The sequence below is a fragment of the Schistocerca nitens genome, chromosome 5, assembly GCF_023898315.1.
Source record: "Schistocerca nitens isolate TAMUIC-IGC-003100 chromosome 5, iqSchNite1.1, whole genome shotgun sequence".
NCBI lineage: Eukaryota > Metazoa > Arthropoda > Insecta > Orthoptera > Acrididae > Schistocerca > Schistocerca nitens.
The window spans coordinates 396,364,142-396,390,677 of NC_064618.1; the positions used below are offsets into that span (position 1 = coordinate 396,364,142).

General features: G+C 41.8%; 1 protein-coding gene across 4 annotated transcripts in view; it reads right to left on the minus strand.

The window, feature by feature from the left end:
- The window catches only part of LOC126259977 (probable tubulin polyglutamylase ttll-15), a 67,796-nt gene extending 41,718 nt beyond the window's left edge, over positions 1-26,078 (minus strand). For 2 of the 4 annotated variants that reach the window (XM_049957106.1, XM_049957103.1), the window contains exons 1-3: positions 25,830-26,078; positions 18,738-18,947; positions 11,067-11,225 (exon numbers count right to left, since the gene is read on the minus strand). In XM_049957106.1, the coding sequence (XP_049813063.1) occupies positions 11,067-11,225; positions 18,738-18,947; positions 25,830-25,892 (432 nt within the window). In that variant the 5' untranslated portion in view covers positions 25,893-26,078. The remainder of the gene's footprint in view (positions 1-11,066; positions 11,226-18,737; positions 18,948-25,829) is intronic. The other 2 variants (XM_049957105.1, XM_049957104.1) reach the window with 2 other exon arrangements.
- Between the last annotated feature and the right edge of the window lie 458 nt (positions 26,079-26,536).

Sequence of the window (26,536 nt, forward strand, 5' to 3'; positions counted from 1 at the left end):
ACAGGGCACTCATGTGCTATGAAAAATCCATACATTACAGTTACAACAGCGCCTAGTAACCTACATTTGGGGACTGAAACAGGCCAGAAAAAGCTAACATTATAATTATTAAGCAACACTTCATTCATCCCCTCTAGAGGGACTGCATCACACGTTTAGGAAAAGGAGTACAAACAAAGGAGTCCAAAGGCTCAAGGCAAGCAGTCATGTTGTCATTCTGTTCATATCTGGAAACAGAAGATGACAACTGTTTAAACAGCAGGCCAACCACGACGACCATCTGGTGATGGATTTCAATTGGCAACCGGCCCACTGAATCAACTCCATGGTATGAACACACCACAGTCACGGTGAGGTGGGTCCAAAACTTGGTGTTGCATGGGTGTGGACAAATCTCAGGATGACATCATCTGACGGACCTCTCCAAACTGCCATCTGCAAAGGTGGAGCCGGGACATGATCTCACAGCCTCCCGGGTCCAGTGCTGTCCTCTATCACCAACTGAGTCACCCTGAGTGAGCAACTAGAGCTGCTGAGGCTCTACTACAATGGCGGCTGGTGGCTGCTGGCTGTTACCCTTTTGTACTCTACATGGTGACAATGAGTAGCACTTGAGGGACTAGCTAGCAGTACTGTAGAGGGCAGATGCAGGTCTTCTGGCTCAGCCAACACACACTGCCAGCCATGCCATCCAGATGAGGACAGGAACTGTTACATCTTGAGTACAGAGTAGCTGGATGCTGTAGCAACACATTCCGGACCCGGTTTTGCAGTTACACATGTACACAAGCCAAGCTGCCATTGTTTGGACCAGCAAAGGCAACATGTGTTCTCCAGTGGAATAAAAGTCAATGCAACATTTGTCTGTGTATCTCTGCACACCCTGGTGTTATTCAGCCTTCTCTCCCAAACCAACCACATCTCTCAGTCATCCTGCCAAGTATTACACCCCCTGAGGTGGAGTGTCATAATAGTAAGAAACAAAAACCAGGCTAAAGCTGTCCCCCACCATCTGGCAGCCAGCAGAAACATAATAAAAATTCAGATAAAATTATGCACTCTGAGGGAGTCAGTCAGCCAATTGTGAAGTTCGCCATGTAGCAGCAAAAGTGGGGCACTCTAAAGGAATATGGGTGATGATCAAGGGGACCCCACAACTACCAACTGGGTGGGGCGACATGTCACAGGATGTACTCATATGTCAGACTGGTTGACCAATGTAGAGGTGGCAGCGGATTATGGATTCATGGTGAGATAGTGAAAGAGAAGACCATCACAAAATCATAAATTCTATTACAGGCTGTTATCTTACTGTTTGTGGCCATGGCACTCCACTTACTGTGCCATGCCACTAAGAACCTGTGATATAACGTTGTTTCTGGAGTGTGTTTCCAATTAGTATCCTTGGTGAGTCAATCCACAATTTCCTTCCTGTTGTCATGGAGGTCTTAGATGAGATCTTGAATGTGCATAACCAATGGATGCAACGACTAACCGTGGGTAAGAGTCTGTAGGCTCATGGAGTCACCGCATGTCAGGAGAGGCTTGTGTGACTGAATATCGATACAATGAAGAGCACATGTCATGGCCACCAATCCCATAGCAAACACACTGCAGTCAACAGGCAGGGAGTATTGCTTGCTACTCCTAGTGCAAATAAAGGGAGTGTGTCTGGTCTTCAAAACTTGAACCATGTGTACAAATGTTATCTGAGTTGAGCTACCAAGAGTAACAACTGAGTGAAAACAGAGGGGTCTATCACATCCTTTAGGCCAAGAGAAAAATCCATGCAAATTTGTGGATTGTGCATGTGCCATGGGAGTTCTCACAAGTGTGACAAAGTAAAAGGAATGAAAGGAGTTAAGTAAAAATCAGGTCAATATCAGAATTCCAGACCAAGGCAGTATTCTGGAGGTCATACGTCCATATTAGGAAAGAGGTATTGATTTGGACGTTCTGGATGGTTAAAGACATGTATGGTACTGTTGAGAAGTAATGGGGGCACCTAACCCATGGGAGGAGAGTTGAAGGGATGGGAGGAGAGTTGAAGGGGGGAGGGGGGCAATCCCTGCCTCTGTCAGGAGGCTGTCTACAAAGCTTGTCTGGAAAGTGACAGACACAAGTCTGATCTCACAATGGTGGATCAGATTTATCAGTCACAATGCCAAGAGTACCGCTGATCCATTGGCCAGGCTTCTATAACCTAAAAATTAATAAATGAGAGCTCTGTAGAGTTGTAAAGTTTTTGAATGGTTTTCATCTCAAGAAGTATTACTGAGATTGCATAGGACATTAAGTTTTAACTGGCAAATCTGAGCTGTCACATTGGGATAACGATACAATTCTGGATTTGGATGAATGCTTCTATGTTGACAAAAATGCATTATACACATCTTGGTAGCGGTAAATTGGGAGCCATGTTCACATGCCCAATATTCTGCTTTCCTTACAGACCACTGTACTTGATGCTTGATGATCCTTACCTTAGAAGAACTGCAGTAGAGGCAGAAGTCATCAATGTATAAGGTTGGTGAGACTATAGTTTCCGTTGACTGTGCATGTCTCCTTCTTCCTTTTGGACTTATCCCATGTCTCGAAGGGATTGGTATGTTACATCAATGCAGAATTTTTAGTGGTAATGGGTGGCAGGGTGCCCTTCCCGATGCTGCTACTTCTCCTCCCTCCCCCTTAACTGGCATATCCTACTTGTCTGTACCTAGAGTTACCTCACATGCAAGTAAGGAAAGGTTTGCAAATTGTGTAACTTAGACAGGATGCAGGTAGCTGCATGGTATCAACCTAGTCGGATGTGGGGAAACTGTGTAAAAAGCACATCCACGGTGTCCGGCCCACTGGCCCACATCTTTAATCCACTGGGCAGTTTCGGTCAGAGGACACTGCACCTTCCTGTGTCCCAGAAGTGGACACAGGCCCTCTGTCTCAAGAGTCCTTGACAGTCATTGGCTTACCATGCACTTAAATCACTTGCAAATGACATTAGTATGACAGATTTGCTTGTACTTAATGGCTCTCATTTGTGTGTGTGTTTTTTTGTTATTTCAATTGGGGGGAGGGGGGGGAGGGCTTGGCTCACCCTCAAGCCAGATTCAATTAAAAATAGTGAGATGTGGCTCTTGCATTTTATATGAGGATTTCATTACACATTTCATCATGGTCTAGAGCTGTATTCGGGTATCTTTTTAGTGAGGACAAGAGATCCCACTCAGAAAAAAAATATGCTGCAGGTCTGCAAACATTGTGTACTGAAAGACAAAGTGACATTCTCTGACCATTTGAGGTGGAGACAGAAGGCAAGAAGATAGTTGTCAGACACTGATTTTGATCTGACTTCACTATGCCCTCCTGATATATGCCTGGAATATCAGTCACTTTTTGTTGACCACAAATACACCATAACTTTGTCCATGTTTGTGAGAGAGGTGCGAGTTGTGGTGTCACCGCCAGACACCACACTTGCTAGGTGGTAGCTTAAATCGGCCGCTGTCCATTAGTACATGTCGGACCCGCGTGTCGCCACTGTCAGGATCGCAGACCGAGCGCCACCACAAGGCAGGTCTCGAGAGACTGACTAGCACTTGCCCCAGTTGTACGACGACGTTGCTAGCGACTACACTGATCGAAGCCTTTCTCTCATTTGCCGAGAGACAGTTAGAATAGCCTTCAGCTAAGTCCATGGCTACGACCTAGCAAGGCGCCATTTGTACCATTGCATGTATCTCAAGATAGTCTCACTTGTATCATCAAGAATGCTGTATACCAAAGGACGATATAAAAGTTAAGTGTTCTAGTAGCTACGTTCTTTTCTTTATCACATTCATTACGCATCCTGTTCCAGACTTAACGCCAGACGGCGTGAGTTGACGCGTGTCCTTTCGGCTACTTCACTGTGGACTGGCTGCCTTAACAGTCCACAACATTAGCGACGCGGATTAATCAGGATCATGTTCTTTCTCATTGCTTCCATTTACTTGTGTCATGGCTTCGCCACAATCTCCAGATGTACTGTCCAAATTTTATCGCTTGCAGAATCAGCAGACGCAGGCGTTATTGGATGCCCTTGGACAGCTAGTCCAGGGTCAACGTGCGCTGCAAAACGATGTGGCCGCCGCCGCTTCATCGCTACCGCAGCCACACCATGCTGTTGCACCTCAATTTAGGCCCTACGAGGCGGCCAACGAGACATGGCCGGAATGGTCCCGACAATTTGGATTTCATCTCGCCGCCTACGGAATTCAAGGTAATGAGCGGCAGCCGTTTTTGCTTTCGTGTGTAGGTGTGTCCACCTACCGTGTGATAGTGAAATTGTTTCCCCGGCGCAACGTAGCAACTCTGTCATACGAAGAAATTTTGTCTGCTTTAGATGCCTATTTCAAAGAAACAGTTAATGTCGTTGCAAAAAGGTATGCGTTCTGTCGTACAAAACGTACGGCCGGTCAGACTAATAGGGAGTGGGTTGCAACTTTGCAAGGACTTACTAGGGATTGTGTGTTTGACTGTGACTGTGGCCTCCCTTATTCAGATACTATGGTGCGTGATGCAATAGCACAGAACGTTTCTGATGTTCGTATACGGGAACAGATTTTGAAACTCGTCAATCCCTCCCTTCAACAAGTGATAGACATATTGGATAGGCAAGACACACTTGACTTTGCTCAGGACTCATTTGCAACTTCGCCAGCCATGTGTCACATTAACCGGCCCGCTGGGCCCTCTGCACGGAACGCTAACCTGCCCTCGCGCACGTCCGCGCAGCCACGTGTCCCGCGCAAGCAAGCAAATGCAGTGAAATCATGCCCGCGGTGTGCAACTAGACATTCGCGTGACAATTGCCCGTCACGCCAAGCTATTTGCTTTTTCTGTAACAAGAAAGGACATGTTCAAAGTGTTTGCCAGAAAAAGCTCAGATCAGTCAATCACAACCATTCCAGGCCCTTTGCTTCGCGCCGGAATCGAATCAAGGACACACAGGCTCGGGAACCTTCGCCCATGGACATTCATGTAGTTAGTGCCACTCCGCCCAGTGTTCCTCTCGCTAACAGTGACTGTGTTCGTCCCACAAAAAGTGTGCATCGACGTCGCCGGAAATCCCGTCCCGTCGCACGTGATTCTGTACCAGTGTCTGTTCACGTTGCACAAAACAGTCGCTCTTGTCGTCAGCAGGACAATAAACTTTTTGTAGACTTGGACTTTGAAGGCAACGTGATACTGTTCCAGCTCGATACCGGAGCTGCAGTTTCATTGCTCAATCACGCCACGTACAAACAACTGGGCGCACCTCCGTTGCATGCCGCAAATGTTAAGTTAAATACACTCCTGGAAATTGAAATAAGAACACTGTGAATTCATTGTCCCAGGAAGGGGAAACTTTATTGACACATTCCTGGGGTCAGATACATCACATGATCACACTGACAGAACCACAGGCACATAGACACAGGCAACAGAGCATGCACAATGTCGGCACTAGTACAGTGTATATCCACCTTTCGCAGCAATGCAGGCTGCTATTCTCCCATGGAGATGATCGTAGAGATGCTGGATGTAGTCCTGTGGAACGGTTTGCCATGCCATTTCCACCTGGCGCCTCAGTTGGACCAGCGTTCGTGCTGGACGTGCAGACCGCGTGAGACGACGCTTCATCCAGTCCCAAACATGCTCAATGGGGGACAGATCCGGAGATCTTGCTGGCCAGGATAGTTGACTTACACCTTCTAGAGCACGTTGGGTGGCACGGGATACATGCGGACGTGCATTGTCCTGTTGGAACAGCAAGTTCCCTTGCCGGTCTAGCAATGGTAGAACGATGGGTTCGATGACGGTTTGGATGTACCGTGCACTATTCAGTGTCCCCTCGACGATCACCAGTGGTGTACGGCCAGTGTAGGAGATCGCTCCCCACACCATGATGCCAGGTGTTGGCCCTGTGTGCCTCGGTCGTATGCAGTCCTGATTGTGGCGCTCACCTGCACGGCGCCAAACACGCATACGACCATCATTGGCACCAAGGCAGAAGCGACTCTCATCGCTGAAGACGACACGTCTCCATTCGTCCCTCCATTCACGCCTGTCGCGACACCACTGGAGGCGGGCTACACGATATTGGGGCGTGAGCGGAAGACGGCCTAACGGTGTGCGGGACCGTAGCCCAGCTTCATGGAGACGGTTGCGAATGGTCCTCGCCAATACCCCAGGAGCAACAGTGTCCCTAATTTGCTGGGAAGTGGCGGTGCGGTCCCCTACGGCACTGCGTAGGATCCTACGGTCTTGGCGTGCATCCGTGCGTCGCTGCGGTCCGGTCCCAGGTCGACGGGCACGTGCACCTTCCGCCGACCACTGGCGACAACATCGATGTACTGTGGAGACCTCACGCCCCACGTGTTGAGCAATTCGGCGGTACGTCCACCCGGCCTCCCGCATGCCCAATATACGCCCTCGCTCAAAGTCCGTCAACTGCACATACGGTTCCCGTCCACGCTGTCGCGGCATGCTACCAGTGTTAAAGACTGCGATGGAGCTCCGTATGCCACGGCAAACTGGCTGACACTGACGGCGGCGGTGCACAAATGCTGCGCAGCTAGCGCCATTCGACGGCCAACACCGCGGTTCCTGGTGTGTCCGTTGTGCCGTGCGTGTGATCATTGCTTGTACAGCCCTCTCGCAGTGTCCGGAGCAAGTATGGTGGGTCTGACACACCGGTGTCAATGTGTTCTTTTTTCCATTTCCAGGAGTGTAGTTACTCCGGACAAGCTATCCCTGTATTAGGACAGTGCACTCTTCTTGCCGCATACAAGGGACAATCAAAACTTGAGTCTTTTTACATTCTTCGTTCTTCTACTGCAGTGAACTTGTTTGGGTTAGATTTATTTCAGTTGTTTAACATGTCTATAGTCAATCAGGTCCTATCAGTGAATCAGACTGTGCCTTCAGCCAGTGTTTCTAGTCTATGTGACGAATTTGCAGGCATTTTTGCACCGGGCCTTGGTTGCGCTAAGAACTATGAAGCACAATTGGCACTGAAAGTAAACGCGCCCCCGAAATTTTTCCGAGCGCGCAATGTTCCCCACGCCTTGCATTATGAGGTCGCCAATCGCTACGATATCTTGTATCGGTCCACTGCTAAGCACGGAAACGCTGATGCGTTGTCCCGTTTGCCTGTTGCTGCGGATAAAGCATTCAATTCTTCCAAACTTGCTTGCATGTTCATTGACTCGGAAACCGATGACGTGGTCGAATCGTTTCCGATTGATTTTCGTCGTGTGGCTACAGCCACAGCTGCTGACCCTGTCCTTGCTACTGTTTTGCGTTTTGTTGCTACGCAATGGCCCTTGTCGAAGTCACGGATCGAGGATCCGTTGGTTCGCCGATTTTTTGCTCACAAGGAGAGACTTTTTGTACGACATGGTGTTTTGCTGTTGCGTTCTGATACTGACCAGTCCAGAGTCGTGGTCCCACGTTCGTTACAGTCCTCTGTCTTACGGCTTCTTCACCAAGGTCATTGGGGTATAGTGCGTACGAAACAACTTGCTCGTCAGCACTGTACTTGGTTCGGAATTGATGCTGCGATAACGAATATGTGCTCTTCTTGCATGGCGTGTGCCGACCAACAATCCGCACCGCCGCGGAAATTCTTTGCATGGCCGAAAGCCACTTCCCCTTGGCAACGCTTGCACATAGATTTTGCCGGTCCATTCTGGAATGCTCGATGGTTGGTTGTGGTAGATGCTTTCAGTAATTTTCCTTTTGTTGTCCGGATGTCTTCCACGACGTCTTCTGCCACCATCCAAGCGTTGTCTGCTATCTTTTGCATTGAAGGTCTTCCGCAGACTATTGTTTCCGACAATGGCCCACAATTCATGTCCGCAGAATTTCAGTCATTCTGCAAGGCCAATGGTATTCAACATCTGACATCCACGCCGTTTTCGCCTCAGTCAAACGGTGCCGCTGGACGATTGGTCCGGACTTTCAAGTCACAGATGTTGAAGTTGAAAGAGTCGCATTCTCGGGAGGACGCATTGTTGCTCTTTTTGTCTTTGTATCGCTCTCAGCCCCGCGATGGTCGCTCGCCGGCTGAGTTGCTCCATGGTCGTCCTCATCGAACCTTGATGTCTTTGCTGCATCCGCCGCATCAGGTTCCTGTGCAGTGGCAGACTCCTGCTTTTGCTCCTGGCGATGTTGTCTTCTATCGCACCTATCGCGGTTCACGGCGTTGGCTCGCAGGGCGCATTCTTCGCTGCCTCGGCCGCGCGATGTGTTTGGTTTTGGGGGCCTCTGGTGAGGTGCGTCGGCATCTCAATCAGCTGCGCCTCTGTCGTCGCCTGGGTTCTGCCGCTCCCCGTCTGCTTTCAGCGACGGTGCCGTCCGGTCAGTGCCCTGGGGACCCATCTACTGGCTCGCCTCTTCCCCAGGTGTTACCGACGCTGCCTTCCCTATTGCCTAGTGGCGACATGCCGCCGCCGCCGCTGCCTGTTCTCCCGCCGGCGCCGCCCGCAGTGGACGCTTCGCTGCAGCCGCCAGGCGCCTCCCTGGGTCACGCGCCGCCGCTCACTTCCCGTGACCCGCTGTCCTCCGCCATGGAACTCTTGCCCGCTCCGGACCAGATGTCGTCGCGCGTCTGATACCCCGACGCAATGGAGGTCGACCCTACGGCCCCTCCTGTCTCATTACGGGCGCATACACCGCATGTTGACGTGCACCCTGGACTAGGTTTTTAGGCGTTTCCTAGCTCCCCTCGGACCGAATGGCAGGGTGCGGGTGGCACAGCCTCGCCTGTTGTTAGGCTCCCCACCTCATCGCATACGTCAACATGGGGTCCTCCCCACAGCGGGCGGAAGCCTTATCACACGACCGTCCACCGATTTGCGGGGGAGGAATGTGGTGTCACCGCCAGACACCACACTTGCTAGGTGGTAGCTTAAATTGGCCGCGGTCCATTAGTACATGTCGGACCCGCGTGTCGCCACTGTCAGGATCGCAGACCGAGCACCACCACAAGGCAGGTCTCGAGAGACTGACTAGCACTTGCCCCAGTTGTACGACGACGTTGCTAGCGACTACACTGATCGAAGCCTTTCTCTCATTTGCCGAGAGACAGTTAGAATAGCCTTCAGCTAAGTCCATGGCTACGACCTAGCAAGGCGCCATTTGTACCATTGCATGTATCTCAAGATAGTCTCACTTGTATCATCAAGAATGCTGTATACCAAAGGACGATATAAAAGTTAAGTGTTCTAGTAGCTACGTTCTTTTCTTTATCACATTCATTACGAATCCTGTTCCAGACTTAACGCCAGACGGCGTGAGTTGACGCGTGCCCTTTCGGCTACTTCACTGTGGACTGGCTGCCTTAACAGTCCACTACACGAGTTACAACGGTGGATAAAGATCTATACCAAAATTCCTGAGTGTAAGATGTTAGTGGTTGTATGCCAGAGTGTGTCTTCAATAAATGCATGGGGAGGTATATTGGATGTTACAGAAGTGCTGAAAATGTGCTAGTCAGGGGTTATCCATTTGAATATCAGTCTGAGGGATAAAATAAACAGGTAAACCACTATCACAGATACCATCACATCTCTTCCACTGAATATAATGTTAACTTAGGGCTACAGACCATAAGAGCAGTGACTGAGTAACATCCATGAGCTGTATTGCACTGAATGGCGGAGCCATTGCTCACTATATAAAGGTCATGATTTAAAAACATTTGCTCTAGTAAGTCACCACTGTTAGTGGTCTTAGAGCTGCTCCAAAAACGGATTACAGACATTAAAGTCACTGATTTAAAAAAAGAATTGGAGTAGCTGGGAGATAAAATCAATGATCTCATATTATGTGATCTCTCCCTTGTGAGGGTGAGAGACAATGAAAAGGATGAATTCTGTATCTATTCATATGCACATTGCCACTGCTTCCATTGTGCTATTCAGTGGTATTTGATCACCAGAGGTGGTCTCAACTGCTGGTGTCATACGGCCACCAGTGTGGTTTAGCTTGATTCTCTTTATTGCAATTGGTCTGCATTGATGTCATCAACTCCAAACAGGGGCTCTCTCTATGGGATTTGCAACAATACTGGTCAGGTCCCAAGTACATCCAAGTTGCTGGGTCCTCCTACAAGCAACTGACAAGTATTAAATGTTCCGTGTAATTGCTAGAATTCCTTGTCATTTTCTAGACTTGAGTTCTCAATCAATTTTATCCTCCAAAAGTTAGCTGTGAAATTTGGAAATTGATATTTGTAAAAATATAAGCACATCTAATATTTCTTTTTTGTGAGGATGTCATGTTGGCCTCCCACATCCCCATTCTCTCAGTTACTTGTGGGCACTCACCACAAGAACAGGTGCAGATTTGAAAATGAGTCCAGCACTACCACCAAATAGTTCAACTTGTACACAGAGGAAGTGCTTTAAATGTCAGATAACTATTAGACATAGGTGTAGTACTAAGTGGCAAAGAATAGATGCGGTGATAGTGTAACTATTTTAGCTGCAAGTGGAGAGAACCTTGAACCTAAGTTAAGTTGAATGGATGATTTTGTGTGAAAAGAATATAATTTGAAAGTAAATGAGCCTGAAACAAAGATGATGCTTCATGACAAATGTGGTGTAGCAACTGAAAGCAGAACTACAAGTCACACATGTAATATCACTGTCAGTCTCTGAATCTGTCTCAGTATTGCCTGAGGATAGGATATCAGATAATATATATAATGCAACCCTGCCCAGGATTTCCATATGAAACTCATGTATTGTCTCAACATTCACTGATAAATATGGAATCGCCTCTGACACTATATGCTTTCAGTTAGTGTATTCAATAATTAAGCCAAAGATCCTGAGTTTGATCCCATGCATCACTAAAATTTTGAATAAAAGTTACAAGCTCTGGTAACAACAGAATTCCTATAAACACATTTTGTTAATTTTTGTGCAGCAATAATCTGTTGTTATAATATAATAACATCTGCAGCTTCATTAATTACCTACCTCCCTGCATATATATTCTAATAGCTAGGTAAAGGCAAAGAAGAAATCAATATTTACTTTTTGATGTGGCTTCAAATTTCTCAATTCTGGCATTGTTCTAAACGGATAATCATGGGCCCAAAGCAAATCCCATTCAGAAGAGTTAATAGCCACAGTACGGCTGTACCCTAATCGACGAAGTACTGCCTCCACATGCCGAAGATAGCCTGTTTCAAGCTGTAAAGTAAAGAATACAATAAACAATTAACAAAATACACTGACTGAAAATTTCTATCATATAGACTTACTCTCAGACTTACATCACTGACCAAAATATCCAGTAAAGTATAAGATCCTCCTGTGTTTAGCTGGGCTGAGTATTTAGACAAGGATGTTTCACTTCCAAATGTAAATCAGTCAAATCAGAGACAGAACTTTATTGTACAGTTACATAGAAATTTAAATCATTGATGTAATGTACAGGAGACTCATTAAGTGCAAGCAATACTCAGTTAGTTTGAGATAACTTACAATATTTTTAATGCAAATAATCAAACTGAGACATATCAATATCCATAACATATGACTAACTTAAATTAACATTTAATTAACAGCTGCCAGCATTAGCATATCCACATTATTCACTGAAAATAGTACTACCATCATTTAAAAAATATTTGTACACACAGATCACACAGAAAATGGACACAAATAGTTCCTCAACAAACACTGTACGCTTACCCCACAATGTGCTGAAGAGTTTGTATTGAGTAAAAATAAGAAAATCTTATCTCAGTAACAGGAAACAAATTGTAAGCTACAATGGTCAAAAGTCACAGTTTCTGAATGTTACTTGGGCCACTGCTGTTTATAATATTTGTAAATGACATGTCCAGCAATATGACATGCAAATCAGTTCTTTACACAGATGATAAAATTTACATCAGTGTTGGAAACAACATAAATAAACTGAAGGAGCAAAATAAAGATTTCCTCAGATTATCAAATATGTGGTTTGAGGACAATGAGTTGTCTGTTAACAATGAGAAGACTGTAAATATATCTTTCAGCTCTTATCCGGTTTTGATATTGAACCCACTTCTACCAAACTCCTTGGCATATACCTACATACAAAATTAATTTGGGAGAATCACATGGACTATGAATCTCAAAAGCTTTCAAGAGTTATCCATCCACTGAAACAATTATGCTGTTTCTGAGAAACTTCTGATTAACTCCTATCATTCCTTCTTTCATTGCCTTCTAAGCCATAGCATCTTCAATGGGGTAATTCTCCAGGGCCCAGGAAAATTTTCATTTGGCAGAAGAAAATCATCAGAAGCATCTCTGGCATTATCAAAAATAACACATAATGCAGGCAAGAATGAAATCTTTCACAATGGCACTGTTGTATAAAATATCCTCAGACTTCTTGCCATGTCAATTCAGGGTAAACATCAAGCTTTCAACAATTACCTCCATCATCTTTATCAGGAGCAACAACTGTCAAAACTGCTGCTGTGCTGGCCTTATAGATGGCTTCTGATTAGTCAGTAATTAAGTAATGTGCCTCGTGTCAGTGTCTGCACTGGTGGTGCCACTGCTTCCATCATAGTGTAAACATGGCAAAGAATATCTCTGGCTCTTCTTGGCATTGAGAGCTCACTTCAATGCACTGCTAAGATTATATCTCTGTCACGGTTGAAGATCTTCTTGCACATTCTTACTTCTGCAGCCCCTTTAATTATAGACTCTCGGTATGCAGTAGCCTGGGAAAAAATTTCTGTTACATCAAATAGTATTTTGTGCTCAACAACTGCAGATTTCTCCTGTTCTTGCATTTTAATATGCCGTTGATGTTCTGCACATCAGTTGCAAATGCAGCAGACAGACTGATCAGTGTAATTGCTTCTGCACTCACAAGGGATGGTATAAATCACAGGGATCTTGAGCCAAAACTATCATTAACAGGATGTAGCACCTCCTTTATCTTCCCAGGAGGTTGGAAAATAGATCTTATACCTTGCCTTCCTATGAGTCTGCCTATTGCTGGGTGTAGTGCCGCAGAAAGGAAGGAATGCAATTGGTGGCTCATCATCTTTCCTTTTCTTGAAGAGCACTGACTACGAATCAGGTGACCCGCAGCCATTCTTTCAGATCAATATACTTCAAATAATTAATTTCAGAATCCAAGTGGCCATCATCAAAAATAGTTTTTGCTCTGTGTACCAGTACATCTAAAACTGCTCTTTTCTGGACTGGATGGTGAAAACTCTATGCAGTAAGATACAAATCAGGGTGTGTCAGGTTGTGATACACTGAGTGGCTGAGACATCCATCTGACTTGTTGTATCAAAACATCTAAAAATGACACCCTTCCTTTTTCTCTGTCTTGACAGTGAACTGGACCTTTCTGTGTGCACTGTTCATATGTTCATGGAAATACTTAAAGAGTTTCTACACCTTGTAGCCAGACCATAAACATGTCATCAACTAATAATAAAAAGAAGATGGATGAAGGAGAGACACATTTAATACACATTCCTCAAAATGTTCCATAAAAAAATTGTCAACGGAGAACCTATAGCCATTCCGTCTGTCATTTCATAAAATTTACCACCATGCAAGAAGTAGGTGGTCATCGAAAAATGTCGGAACAACTCAATCGTTTCAGGAGGGAAATACTCTGGCAACAGTTTAAGTATGTCCTCCACAGGAGCCTTTGTAAACAGGGAGACCACTTATAGGTTTACTAAAATATTGTTTGTGCCAATTCTTGTCTGTTTAACTTTCCCGATGAACATCTAACAGTTTTTGGTGTGATGTTCCCAGTGGCCAACTACTGGAGTAATCAACTTGGTTAAATATTTGGCCAGCCTGTAGATAGGAGAACCAATAGTGCTAACTGGTCTCAATGGAATACCTTCCTTGTGGACTTTAAGTAATCTGTACAGCCCATGGAGGGCTAGGAGCTTGTGCTCTTAATATTATTGATGACATCCTCTGAGCTCAGATGGATAGAGCGTCTGCATGTAAGCAGGAGATCCCGGGTTCAAGTCCCAGTTGGGGCACACCTTTTCAACGGTCCCCATTGAAGTATATCAATGCCTGCCAACAGCTTAAGGTCTTGATTTAATTATGATTTTATTCTAAGAAAGCTGCATGGTCACCAATGGTATCTGTTCAAAATAACAGATATCATCTTCATATAGTTAAGTCTAACCGGCCATTGACCTTCTTCTCCTGTGCTGGATGCACACACATTGCCCAAACTCTTACGGGACTCGGTAAGATTGTCTGCCACGAGTAATGAGTGTAATGGGCAGGAGCACTACGAATGTAGTGTGTGGACATTAAGTTGGAATGTGGGTCTCTCAGGGAGCATGCAAGGAATAAATCACTGCAGTCACACTATCCTCTGTGCCCTCAGTGCTCAGATGGATAGAGTGTCTGCCATGTAAGTAGGAGATCCCAGGTTCAAGTCCCCATCAGGGCACACATTTTCAACTGTCCCCGTTAATGTATATCAACACCTGTCGACCGCTTAGGGTCTTGATTTAATTATCATTTCAGAGAGAGAGAGGTGTGCTTGCTTGTTTGTGTGAATAATGTGTGTCTCTCTTTACTGATGAAGGCTGTGGCCGAAAGCTCTATGTAAGTTTCTTTTAATTGTGCCTGTCTACAACTTAATATATCTTCTTTACAATCTGTCTTTTCCTGTTGTTGAATGATGTTGCTATATTTTCAGTTTCCTCTTCTGTCACAGCATCTCTCCTTGAGTAGTCATCACACACCTTTCTGTCATGATACACAGCCTTTCAAGTCTTTTAATGTCACAACAAAAAAAGCTAATATCACAACTGTAAATATAAAGTGACTACAAGGTGCAGTGGTTCCCATGTTTCGCTAATATTACTCAGGTGAAGGGTTCAAATCATGACAACCATTTCAAATTTTTTTCTAGCAGGAATGTCTTTATTTATTAACAACAAAAACATTAGCTGTTATTTAAGTGGGTTAGAGGGTGATATAATACAATTATGGATCTTATTCTTTGTGAGAATCCAGGCCAATTTTATAGGATTTAGATCTAGATAGTACGGTGGCAGTAGATTGGGAATCATTGCATTGCATAGTTTTGTCATTCAATAAAGAGCAGAAGGTTGGTGCTCCTCAGTCAATGCCAAAAGTTTTACTTTTCTTATCTTTACATATTTTAAATTTTTTTCTGTCCATTTCTGCATGATAGTCTGAAGATACCTGTTATAATCACAGGGGCAAAATAGCCATGAAACAAACTCTACATTCACAACACTTAAATATTGCCTGGCACAGTTGTTTGTAACACTCTTCGGACACTGTCACTGTTCAAACATCATTCACAGTGGTATTGTGTATGAAAAATAAATAATGATTTGTTTATTCATGCGTGTTTTAGAATCAAATCCCATTGCTGGAACAGTTTATTTTTGTCTCAGAGTTTTGTTGCTAGGCTGGAAGAAGACTTTTGTGTGACAAAAGTTGTAAAGTTTTTGCAGACACAGTTTTACATGTATTGTTCATAATATTGCAGAAATTGCTGTCTACAAATAGGCCTATATTTATCTGTCTCATCAGTGAAGTATTTACTGCATGCATTTTTCTTGTTTTGCTTAGTTACAGACACTTGAATCCAGCTCAACTTGGCCTCATGTCTCTCTTTTTATAATTCATACACCACTGACTTACATAACTATTCCTTATCAACATTTGTTTGCTCCTCCCATTACCTTCTCTGTTGGCACTGTCACATCTTTCTCTTTCTCTTTGTCAGCAAAGTTCATGACATTGACAGCAAGTTGTCACAGCTTTCCATAGCTCTTACTGTTTGATAACTGTGGTTATATAAATATTGAGCAAACAGTAGAGATAAACATGAGGTGCTTAAAATAACTCTGTAAGCAGCAGGTTCTTTTCATGGTAGTGGCATTCCTGTTGATATTTTGTTTTCATCTAATTGCTGTGTAATCATAGATAACAACACTTGAGGTAGTATATTTGTTAAGACACCAGCCTTGGAATCAAGAGGATGAAGCTTCATGCTCTGTCCACTATCATATGATTTAGGTTTTCCTAACTCATTTCAGGAAAATGCCTGAATGGTTGCTTCTACAAGGCCATTACTAACCACCTGTCTTTCATTAAAGACATCTGTGTATGTTTACATGTCTGTACATATGACCTGCTTTTTCCTTGTATTAACCTCACAAATCCCATATTATTGTAAAATGATCTCTGGATTACTACACTACCAGACTATACTATTGAATACAGCTATTTAGTGGAAGAAAAATGTTAATATAACCTACACATGCAGTTTATGACAATTGTTAGTTAGCTAATGCATTAGTTAACTCATTTCACACTACTGACTGTGCTTCTTCATGCTGGGATCTGTGTAATACAGTGAGAGAATGAATTATCAACAGTAATGAAAACCCATTCACAAATTTATGATCCTTTTGAGGCTCACCAGTGATTTACAGTTGCAATCCCATTTTATTATAACTTTTTAGCAAGTAATACATGCATCAAAACAATATTGTCTTGACATTAAATGAATCAACAGCCCTCCACATACACCAAACCTGTCAGTTTCTTGATCATCATTCATCTGTACTGACTGGACAGACTTTCAGCCGAAAATAAGCAATTTAACAACAGTATTGTATGAAGAAAAGATTGCTACTCACCATATAGAGTAGATGTTGAATCGCAGACAGGCACAACAAAAAGACTGCCATGCATATTGAGCTTTCAGCCAAAAGGCCTTTTTCTTAAAGCTGACAACACAAATACATTGATGCAAACATAACTCACATACACATGACCACTGTCTCTGGCAATGAGACTGAACTGCAAGCAATTGTGCCTGATCAATGTAGGTGACGGGAGCATGGAAGGGGATAGGTGGGTGAAGGACAGGGATTTATGAGGGTTTTTGTTGTGGCTGTCTGGGACTCAATACTTCCTCCATGTGCTGAATAGCAAACTTACATTGTCATAATATTGTCGTTCTTCCATACTGGATTTTCCACTGTTTAGTAACTGACTTTTCATAACAAGTTTTGTAATAGATCGCAGTACCTTTGTTGAAACTGGGATTGTTCAGAGTAGCATGTACTGTGAGCTCTCCCACAGACATTACAATGTGAGCTACCTCCCTGTAGCCTGGGAAATCACCAAGAAGAGTACATAATCATTGCTGCACTTCATGATTCAGCAACACACATCTCTCACAATATTCATGACAGGAAAACATGATAAATTTTGGCTTACATACAGGGACAGAAACATGTCAAGCATCGTCATTTCAATTTACATCACTTCTACATTAATTAAATGCTTTTTCTTTCATTTTTGCAATGTACTTGATGATTAAAAGTACCTTGCAAATATCAAAATCATTTCACAGGGTATGTTTCCCAAATAATTTATGCTTAGGTTATTACTATAGAATAGTTCGTTTTGCTGATGAAATTATATTTTGCGGAAGAACTTGACATTTAAAAAGTTAATATTACCATGGGCTGTAAAAATTTCAACTTCGCTAATCATTTTTTGCTGATTATTAACTAATACTGATTTCATATATCAAACTTCCAGATTACAGAAATGTGTTGCATTTTGCATAAAATGTAATAGTTTTGAAATTACTTTAAATTAATGATTTCATTGTTTATACAGTATGAAAACTTGGTAACGAATAATGATTTAATTTAACTTCAGTAGAGCAGGAACTGATTAATATATATTTAAAATGCACATGATTTACTGAGAGAGATGAAGAAATGAGTGTTACTAATAGTTGTTATCTAAAATAATATCACCATGAATTGTATGAAATAAATCTATTAAATAATCTGTGTAGCATTCATATAAATGCACTCCAACTCAGACAATATATAGAACCATGAAAGAAGGCAGGAATGGAGCTGTAGTGGTGGCAGCTGTTGAGTGAAAGAGGACTTGTTAGGTACGGTATTTAATTGATGCTTGGTGTTTCAGACTGTTAACATAACTTGCCACTCAGTGAACTGCAAATTTTAAGGCTTCATAACAGAACTTGTGATTTTTCTGGCTGTATATCTATACAACAATCATGTGAAGCAAATTAATGATTCTGTACAGACTACAACTCTTTCTGCATGTTACATGTTTGGGCAATCATTGATGAATGTGCCTATCATTACGAATAAGTGCCAGTGTGAGAGACAACATTTGCTTCGATACTTTAAAAAAAAAAAAAAAAAGCTTAACCATGAACAGAATAGAATAATATAAAAAGGCTGGAACATAACAAGAGACCAACAACTTATTTTCCAAACCATTCATGAGCTGAATAGCAAAGATGAAGGGAGGGGGGGGGGGGGGGGGGGGGGAGAGATGATGATTCTTGTATACTACATATTCTCTGTCACATACTGTGTGGTGGTCTGCAGAGGGCAAATATGCATATAGATTTATCTGTGAAATACATATCACATTAGTAGCAAATTTAATTAACCAAAATACATCCACCTTTTTTCGGTGTGGCTCCTTTTTCATAAAACTGTTACATCCATTACACGTCTGTATAGAATTCCACATCTGCAATTTGCATAATTCTTATTTATTTGTAATATAGTATCAGGATAAAATAGACCACCTAAAAGTTTATCTGAAATTTTAAAGTGTGATTATGTATCTCAAAATATTGTACAAGCTCACCCTCTGTCCATACAGTGCATACGATGGTCCAAAGCTAATAGAGGTATTGGCTTTGTCATCTGTGCTGACACATTTTAGCTGTTTGTCATGGTGTGGTGTTAACAACAATGGAACAATATAAGCAGCCGTAGCTACCAAGACATACGAAGCATACAGCTTGTACTGGTGCCATCCTGTGGGCTCATCAGGTGGAAGTTGCTTCTGTAACTGCTGCCAAAAATATGAATTACTGTTAAACTTACCGTAAAGAAAACATAGTGGAGACAGTCTTATGAATAGGTTTTTTTTTTTTTTTTTTTTTTACTTTTCACAGGTGCTATGAGATTATATGAACCAAATCTATTTGCTCATGATACAAATCATTATGTAACTCACACTACGCTAAAAAAAAAACATAAAGAGCGACAAAATACAAAAACAAACTCTGCCTGCAGTAGTTATTGAATGGTTTAAGTTGCTCAGTGGCTGCTGTTACCAGCCACAAGCCCGAAAAAAGAAGGATGATTCGTGTACCATAAAAAAGTAGTCAGCCAGAGGATACTAGGAGCCTTCCCTCAATCTCAAAAACCATGTTGTAATTTTGGCAGCACACCAATTGATCATTCCTTGCATTTACTTTCAATGTGCAATAGTGGCTTGATGGAATATACACCATTACAGCAATTACCCCTTGCCCCCAACGCAAGACATCTGTTTCTCTTAGTTATCAGATTCTGGCGGATCAGAAATATAATGCAGAGAAGGACTGGAGCTTCTCAAAATCTCTTTGTTCCTTTCTAAGTCATTCAATGGCAACACACTACTGAAAACTAGTGTGATTAAATGACTAACAAACAATTTGAATAAATTCCAAATTCAAATCATAGCTCTGCAGGATGAGAAGCTGTTTAATTCTGAAAACTACAGGATATGTATGGGTACATCAGGTGCAAGGATCAAAGACATAGCCCTAACAGTAAGAAAAATGGTTATTAATTCATTACTTGACTTTCACATCTACATCTACACAGATACTCCACATGCCACTGTACGGTGCATGGCAGAGGGATCCTGTACCACTACTTGTCATTTCCTCTCCTGTTCCACTTGCAAATAGAGCAAGGGGAAAACAACTGTCTGTGTGCCTCCATATGAGCCCTAATTTCTCATATCTTATAATTGTAGTCCTTGCACACAATGTATATTGGCAGCAATAGAATTGTTCAGCAGTCAGCTTCAAATGCCAGTTCTCTAAATGTTCTCAATAGTGCTTCTCAAAAAGTTCATCATCTTCCCTCCAGGATTCCCATTTGAGTTGCTGAAGCATCTCCATAACACTTACATGTTGTTTGGACCTACCGGTAACAGATCTGGCAGCCCACCTCTGAATTGCTGTGATGTCTTCCTTCAGTCCAACCTAGTGCAGATCCCAAACACTCAAGCAGTACTCAAGAATGGGTCACACCAGCATCCTATCTGCAGTCTCCTTTACATGTGTACCACTTTTTCCTAAAATTCACCCAATAAACTGAAGCCGACCATTCACCTTCCTACCACAGTTCTCAAATGCTCATTCCACCTCATATCGCTTTGCAATGTTATGCCCAAATATTTAAATAACTTGACTGTGTCAAGCAGGACACTAGTAATACTGTATCTGAACATTACAGATTTGGTCTTCTTACCCATCTGCATTAACTTACATTTTTCCACATCATGAAACCAACTGGAAAACTTGCCACATTCGTCTTGTATCTTCCTGCAGTCTCTCAACTTGGACACCTTACCGTACAACACAGCTTCATCAGCAAACAACCGCAGATTGCTGCCCATCCTGTCAGCCAAATCATTTGTGTATAAAGAGAACAACAGCGGTCCTATCACACTTCCCTGGGGCACTCCTGATGATACCATTCTCTCTAATAAACACTCATCACCAAGGACAACATACCAGGTTCTATTATTTAAGAAGTCTTCAAGCCACTCACATATCAGTAAACTTATTCTGTAAGATTGTACCTTCATTAACAGCCTGCAATGGGGCACTGTGTCAAGTGCTTTCTGGAAATCTAGAAATATGGAATCTGTCTGTTGCCCTTCATCCATACTTCTTAGTATATCATGTGAGACAAGGGCCAGCTGTTTCACAAGAGCGACGTTTTCTAAAACCATGCTGATTTGTGCACATAAGCTTCTCAGTCTCAAGAAAGTATATTATATTTGAGCTGAAAATACGTTCAAGGATTCTGCAGCAAACAGAAGTTAGGAATATTGGTCTGTAATTTTGTGGGTCCATTCTTTTATGTTTCTTATATACTGGAGTCACCTACGCTTGTTTCCAGTCAGTAGGTGGTATGTGCTGGGCAAGAGGTTCATGATAAATACAAAGTAGATAAGGGGCAAATGCCGTAGAGTGCTGTTTGTAAAATCAAACTGACATTCCATCCGGACCTAATCATTTATTTGCTTTCAAATCTTTAAATTGTTTTTCTGTGTGAGTTATGATTATTACTATGTCACCCTTAAGGGAGTCTGTCCAATGGTCAAATGATGGTATGTCTGTACGACTCTCCTGAGTGAACGATTTCTTCAATGTGACATTTAAAATTTCAGCTTTCGTTTTGCTATCTCCAGCTGCCACACCACACTGGTCAACAAGGGACTGATGGAACCCTTAGACCTGCTTAGTGATTTTACATATCACCAGAATTTTCTCGGGTTCTCTCCCAGATCTTTTGCTAAGGTGTGACAGCGGTAGTTGTTGTATGCTTCGTGCATAGCATTTTTCACAGACGCGTGAATATCTACTACCTTTTGCTTGACGCCATTTATACATTCCCTTTCAGATCCAGAGTGCAACAGCCTCTGCTTCCTCAGCATCTTCTGAATTTCGTTATTAAACCATGATAGGTCTTTTCCATCCTTTATCCACTTACTGGGCACATAACTCTCCAGACCATGATTCACAATCTCCTTAAACTTTGCCCATAATTCATCTACATCCATATTACTGGAACTAAGTGATGGCAATTCACTGTCTAAGTGAGACGTTAATAGACATCCCAGTCTATATTCGGCAGGTTAAAGTCGCCTCCAACCAGTATTGCATGACCTGGGTATTTACGTGCTATTGACCGTAGACCTTCTTTTAAATGGGTCAAATGGCTCTGAGCACTATGGGACTTAACATCTGTGGTCATCAGTCCCCTAGAACTTAGAACTACTTAAACCTAACTAACCTAAGGACATCACACACATCCATGCCCGAGGCAGGATTCGAACCTGCGACCGCAGCGGTCACGCGGTTCCAGACTGAAGCGCCTAGACTTTCTTTGAATGACTCTACAACTGTCACAGCAGAATCAGGTGGCCAGTAGAAACATCCAACAATTACCCAGATTTCACAAGCCCATGTTATACATAACCATATGACTTCACTGTCACACTCAACTTCGACCTCAATAGACAGAATATTTTTGTCATTTGCAATGAACACTTCCCTTCCTGTGACCTCTAATCTGTGTTTCCCACATACATTCCAAGACTCACTAAGTATCTCAGAGCTTTCCACTTTGGATGCCAGCCAGCTCTCAGTCCCAAGAATAATTTGATTGTGAGAGATTCCCTGGAGGGCAGCAAATTCGGGAACATTATTACGAGTACTCCAACAGTTCACTGATAAAATTGCAACAGTTGATGTGTCTTTATTCTAAACCTCATTTCAGTTCCCCTGCTGCATATCGACTGCCACGTGTTCATCGGAGCCCAATAAATTACTGCCTAGCATAAATAACCCTCATGTGCACTCCACAAGTACTCTCTAGCCGAGTAGCTACTTCCTTTGCATAGCGCACCCCCAACCTATCAGCCCTATCAAGGGGAGTCCTACAAATCCCCACATGATAATGCAGGTTTAGAAACCTGCAGCCAAGATGATCACAGAGTCAATGAAGCCTTTGGTTGAGAGCCTCCACTCGGCTCCAAACCAAAGGACCCTGGGAACGATGCTGCAAATTTCGGGCTCTGCCTGCATCCCACATCCATCACAGTTCCCTGGAATTGACATTATTTTGCAGGGAGAATGTTATAAGATTCCCTTGAAAGCCATATAGGACCTGAATTTATTCACTGTGAAATGATTGAAAACTGTTTTTAATAACAACAGTTTTCATACACGATATGAAGCATGGTAATGTGTTACGTTTGTAGTGTTTCCATATTTTTGTCAACCCCTTGTATGTAATAATAAAAATTTAATACCTTCTTACACTACTAAACACACCATTCACTGCCAGAACAAGACCTATTCTTCAGGCCTCTGAATATGTTTGCTTGTGCCTTGACAATGAGAAATTAGTCAGTTTTGTGAGGTATCCTATACTGAACTATAAAAGGTTGAAACTGACAATCATAGTAAACATCCAGCATAATAATTAACTTCATTGTACAACAACTGATAATGAGTAAAGAATGAGTAAGATGCCAGACATGGAATATCACTTAGAACCGTCCTATCATTTGACTGAAAGGTTTAGGAAAATCAAGGAAATACAAATCAGGTAAAAATGTCTGAATGCTCCTTACATGATCCATTATTTCAGCTTCTCAATTTGGTAACAACTACCACAATACAATCAAATGACCTAATCTCTAATGAAGAGTATTTCACTATACTGAAATACTTCAGTCAGCCAAACTAATAACAATTGCCTACATCTACATCATGCATGCATAAACAGGGCATTTTAATTTCCATTTTTGTCAGTGAATTAAATTGGTGAAATACAGTTACGGATTTAAGGTACTACTAATGGGAAATAATGCAGTTCAAACTTAGCTGTTTTTCAACCTAACTTCCTTCGAGTCTATTTTTCTTTTTTTTTTTTTTTTTTTTTTTTCTTGTTTTCATTTATTTCACATCCTTGAGAACCATTTGACTTGGGATCTATAGAAGGTACATTAGCATATTTGTTTTTCCTTGTAAATATTTATTGTATATTCTTGTTTTTTTCTGATATGTTTTACATCCTAAAGGATTCCTGTCTATGGACATATCAGAATTACCATTATAAATTTCTGAGCACTACATAAGAATGTGTCCATAGCACAACAGTTTTTTTCTCTTAGTAGCAGCTGTTTATTCTTTGTAAACAAGTTCATGTTGTCACTATAACAAAAGCGACTAAATATTTGTCATGTCAGTCTAAGAAGTCCCAGCTTTTAAATACAGGAGGCCTACATGAGGTACAGGATTTAATAGTGTGTGTGACCTTGGTGATTCACAAATTTTTCATTTGTAGGCAAAATATAAATTTTCTACCTGGACTGAGCTACCACAAAATGTTATTCCATTACATCATCAAAGCACAAAATCAAGCAATGTTAGCATGTTCAATTTTCTTTTCATGAAATGTTGAGAATATGCACTCAGATTTTTCAAGTATTGAATATGTGCCTCCATAGTCAATCTGCAGTGCGACTTCAATGTGATCGGCTGTGACAAATTAGCCATGTATACTATTACGTAAATACTGGCCCAATAATTGTCTAAAATGGATGTATACCAAAGTATAGTAATTGTATACAGATATTTATGCGAAACACATTGTGGCAATATTTTACAGTACAATAATGAACTTTGGTAGAGGTACTGAGAACACATCTCTTCTACTGAACAAGTGCTCATAGCTCATAAGGTACACATTTTAAAGCTCGCATTTATTAGACTTTTTTTCCTGATTTGGTTCGCACTAACTCCTCCCAAAATATGATAAACAAAGAGTTTGGATTCAAAAATGGTAAATGGATGCAATTTGTTTTTCTCATTTAGAAAAAAAAAAGCATTTATTTTCTATACAGGAACTTAAAGATATTGGACATTATCATTCCCATCGGGTCAACCCAAAGATACCATAATTTATAGTTTTCCTAAAAGCTCACTGCCACTGTAACAGAACTAAGTCTATGGGGAAAGCCAAGACACATGTATAACTGTGGTGAAGCCTCAGTTTTTCATGAGCTTGCTGAAACTAGAGCTGTTCGTATCAAAATCAAATGTAAGACCAGTTATTCTGGGTGATAAATGCATTAGTCTTTTGTTGTTTGTCAGAAGATGCCAATGAATTTTGCATTTGAAGGGAAGTATGTAATGCAAACCTGGCTCAACAGCAATATGCCTACACAGACTACAATGTCAGCAAATGAACGAAGCAGATAAAGACCACGCTATTTTTAAACTGGTTCAAAGATATCTCTTTAATGGATATTGGCTCACTGAGGCGAGTATTGTTAATTTATGATGGACATGCAACCTACATTTCAAGTAAATTGATCCAGATAGCTCCAAACACAATGTTACTGTCAAGAAGCTGCCACCTCACATCATCAATGTTTTACAACCCCCAGCTGCCTGTGTTTCATTGTTGCAAACATAATGCACCTCCTCTCAATCGACAATGGAAAAACTTATGTAAGTGTGTTTTAATGACCATAGAAAGGAAATGATGATTCAAATCGGACTAATAAATCTTGTATGTAGTATAGACTGGCTTGGTCCAATTTCCCCAAAATCTTTACATAACTGGGTACATACGATGGGATTTTTTTTTTCGTTTCAATTTTCCTTTAACTCACACACTCGGAGAACTTCTTAGATTATTTCAATGAAAATGTTTCATTCTATAATAAAACACTATTTTAAAGATAATATTCAATCAAACACATCTAACTATAGGATTTAACGCAAATCCAATAAGTTACTGTTGTACAATCGTAGCAGTTACTCCCTTCTTCCTTACCAAGATTTACGAATGTTCCTAGACCGCAGTATTTTATATTGGTTTATAAATTGGTGTATACTGGTGTTTCACGGAAATGGTTTGTGGATTCATGAACCTCTGTACTGTCGTCTTTCACCTCAACACAATGCTGCCTTGGTCTCTTTAAAGCATAGGTCATCCCTTAACAATTTAATACGAGTGAACAGTTGCCTCCGATCACTACCAAATCATGCTCTGTAAATTGCTACATCTAGGTTCCAAAGGTAGAAGCAAAAATTGCTGTCGGAATAGTTTTGTTAGTCGATGAAAATAATAAAATTGTTAGATGAATAACCTTTCCAACAGCAACCTGTTCTGCTCCTGTAGCAGACGATTCCTTTTCGCCTTTTGAGGGCATACCGGATACCTATATAGTTGCTAATGTGGATACGACGGTGCTATGATTTGTAAAAGTACAAAAAACTGTTCGCGGCGCTCTGGGGTGAACAACAGCACATTCTTTCGAGAACAGTTTTGCCTGCGTGCCACAAATTCTGTCCCCATTCCCCACTTGCATGAACATAAAAAAAGGGTTTGACATCCGAGAGACACAGGTGTTTTAAGCAATCGATCATATGGGATGTAGTTACCGATATCGATAAAATAATCGACTCGGAACGCCCAAATATTACAAAACAATATAGTGTGTAGAGTTTTGGGTTAGCATGCAGGAGGTCGAGGGTGTGATCCTGGGTTGGGGAGCATTTTTTTTATTTGCTAATTTCATTCTGACACTTTATTCTTTAAGATACACCATTTCTTAGGTCACGCGTATCCTAAATTTACAACATTTTTAATGCTAAACATAACAAACACGTGGTTAGACAAATAAGAAATAGACAGTTTAAACAAACGACCTGTCATACTTTATTTATTATTACTTTATTACTAGATCTGTGTCGTTTACCAGTCATGACTGGACAGACTACGTCAAGATTAATCACATATATACATTTTTAAAAAATATTCACAAAATTACGACATTTCTACTTAATAGAAACA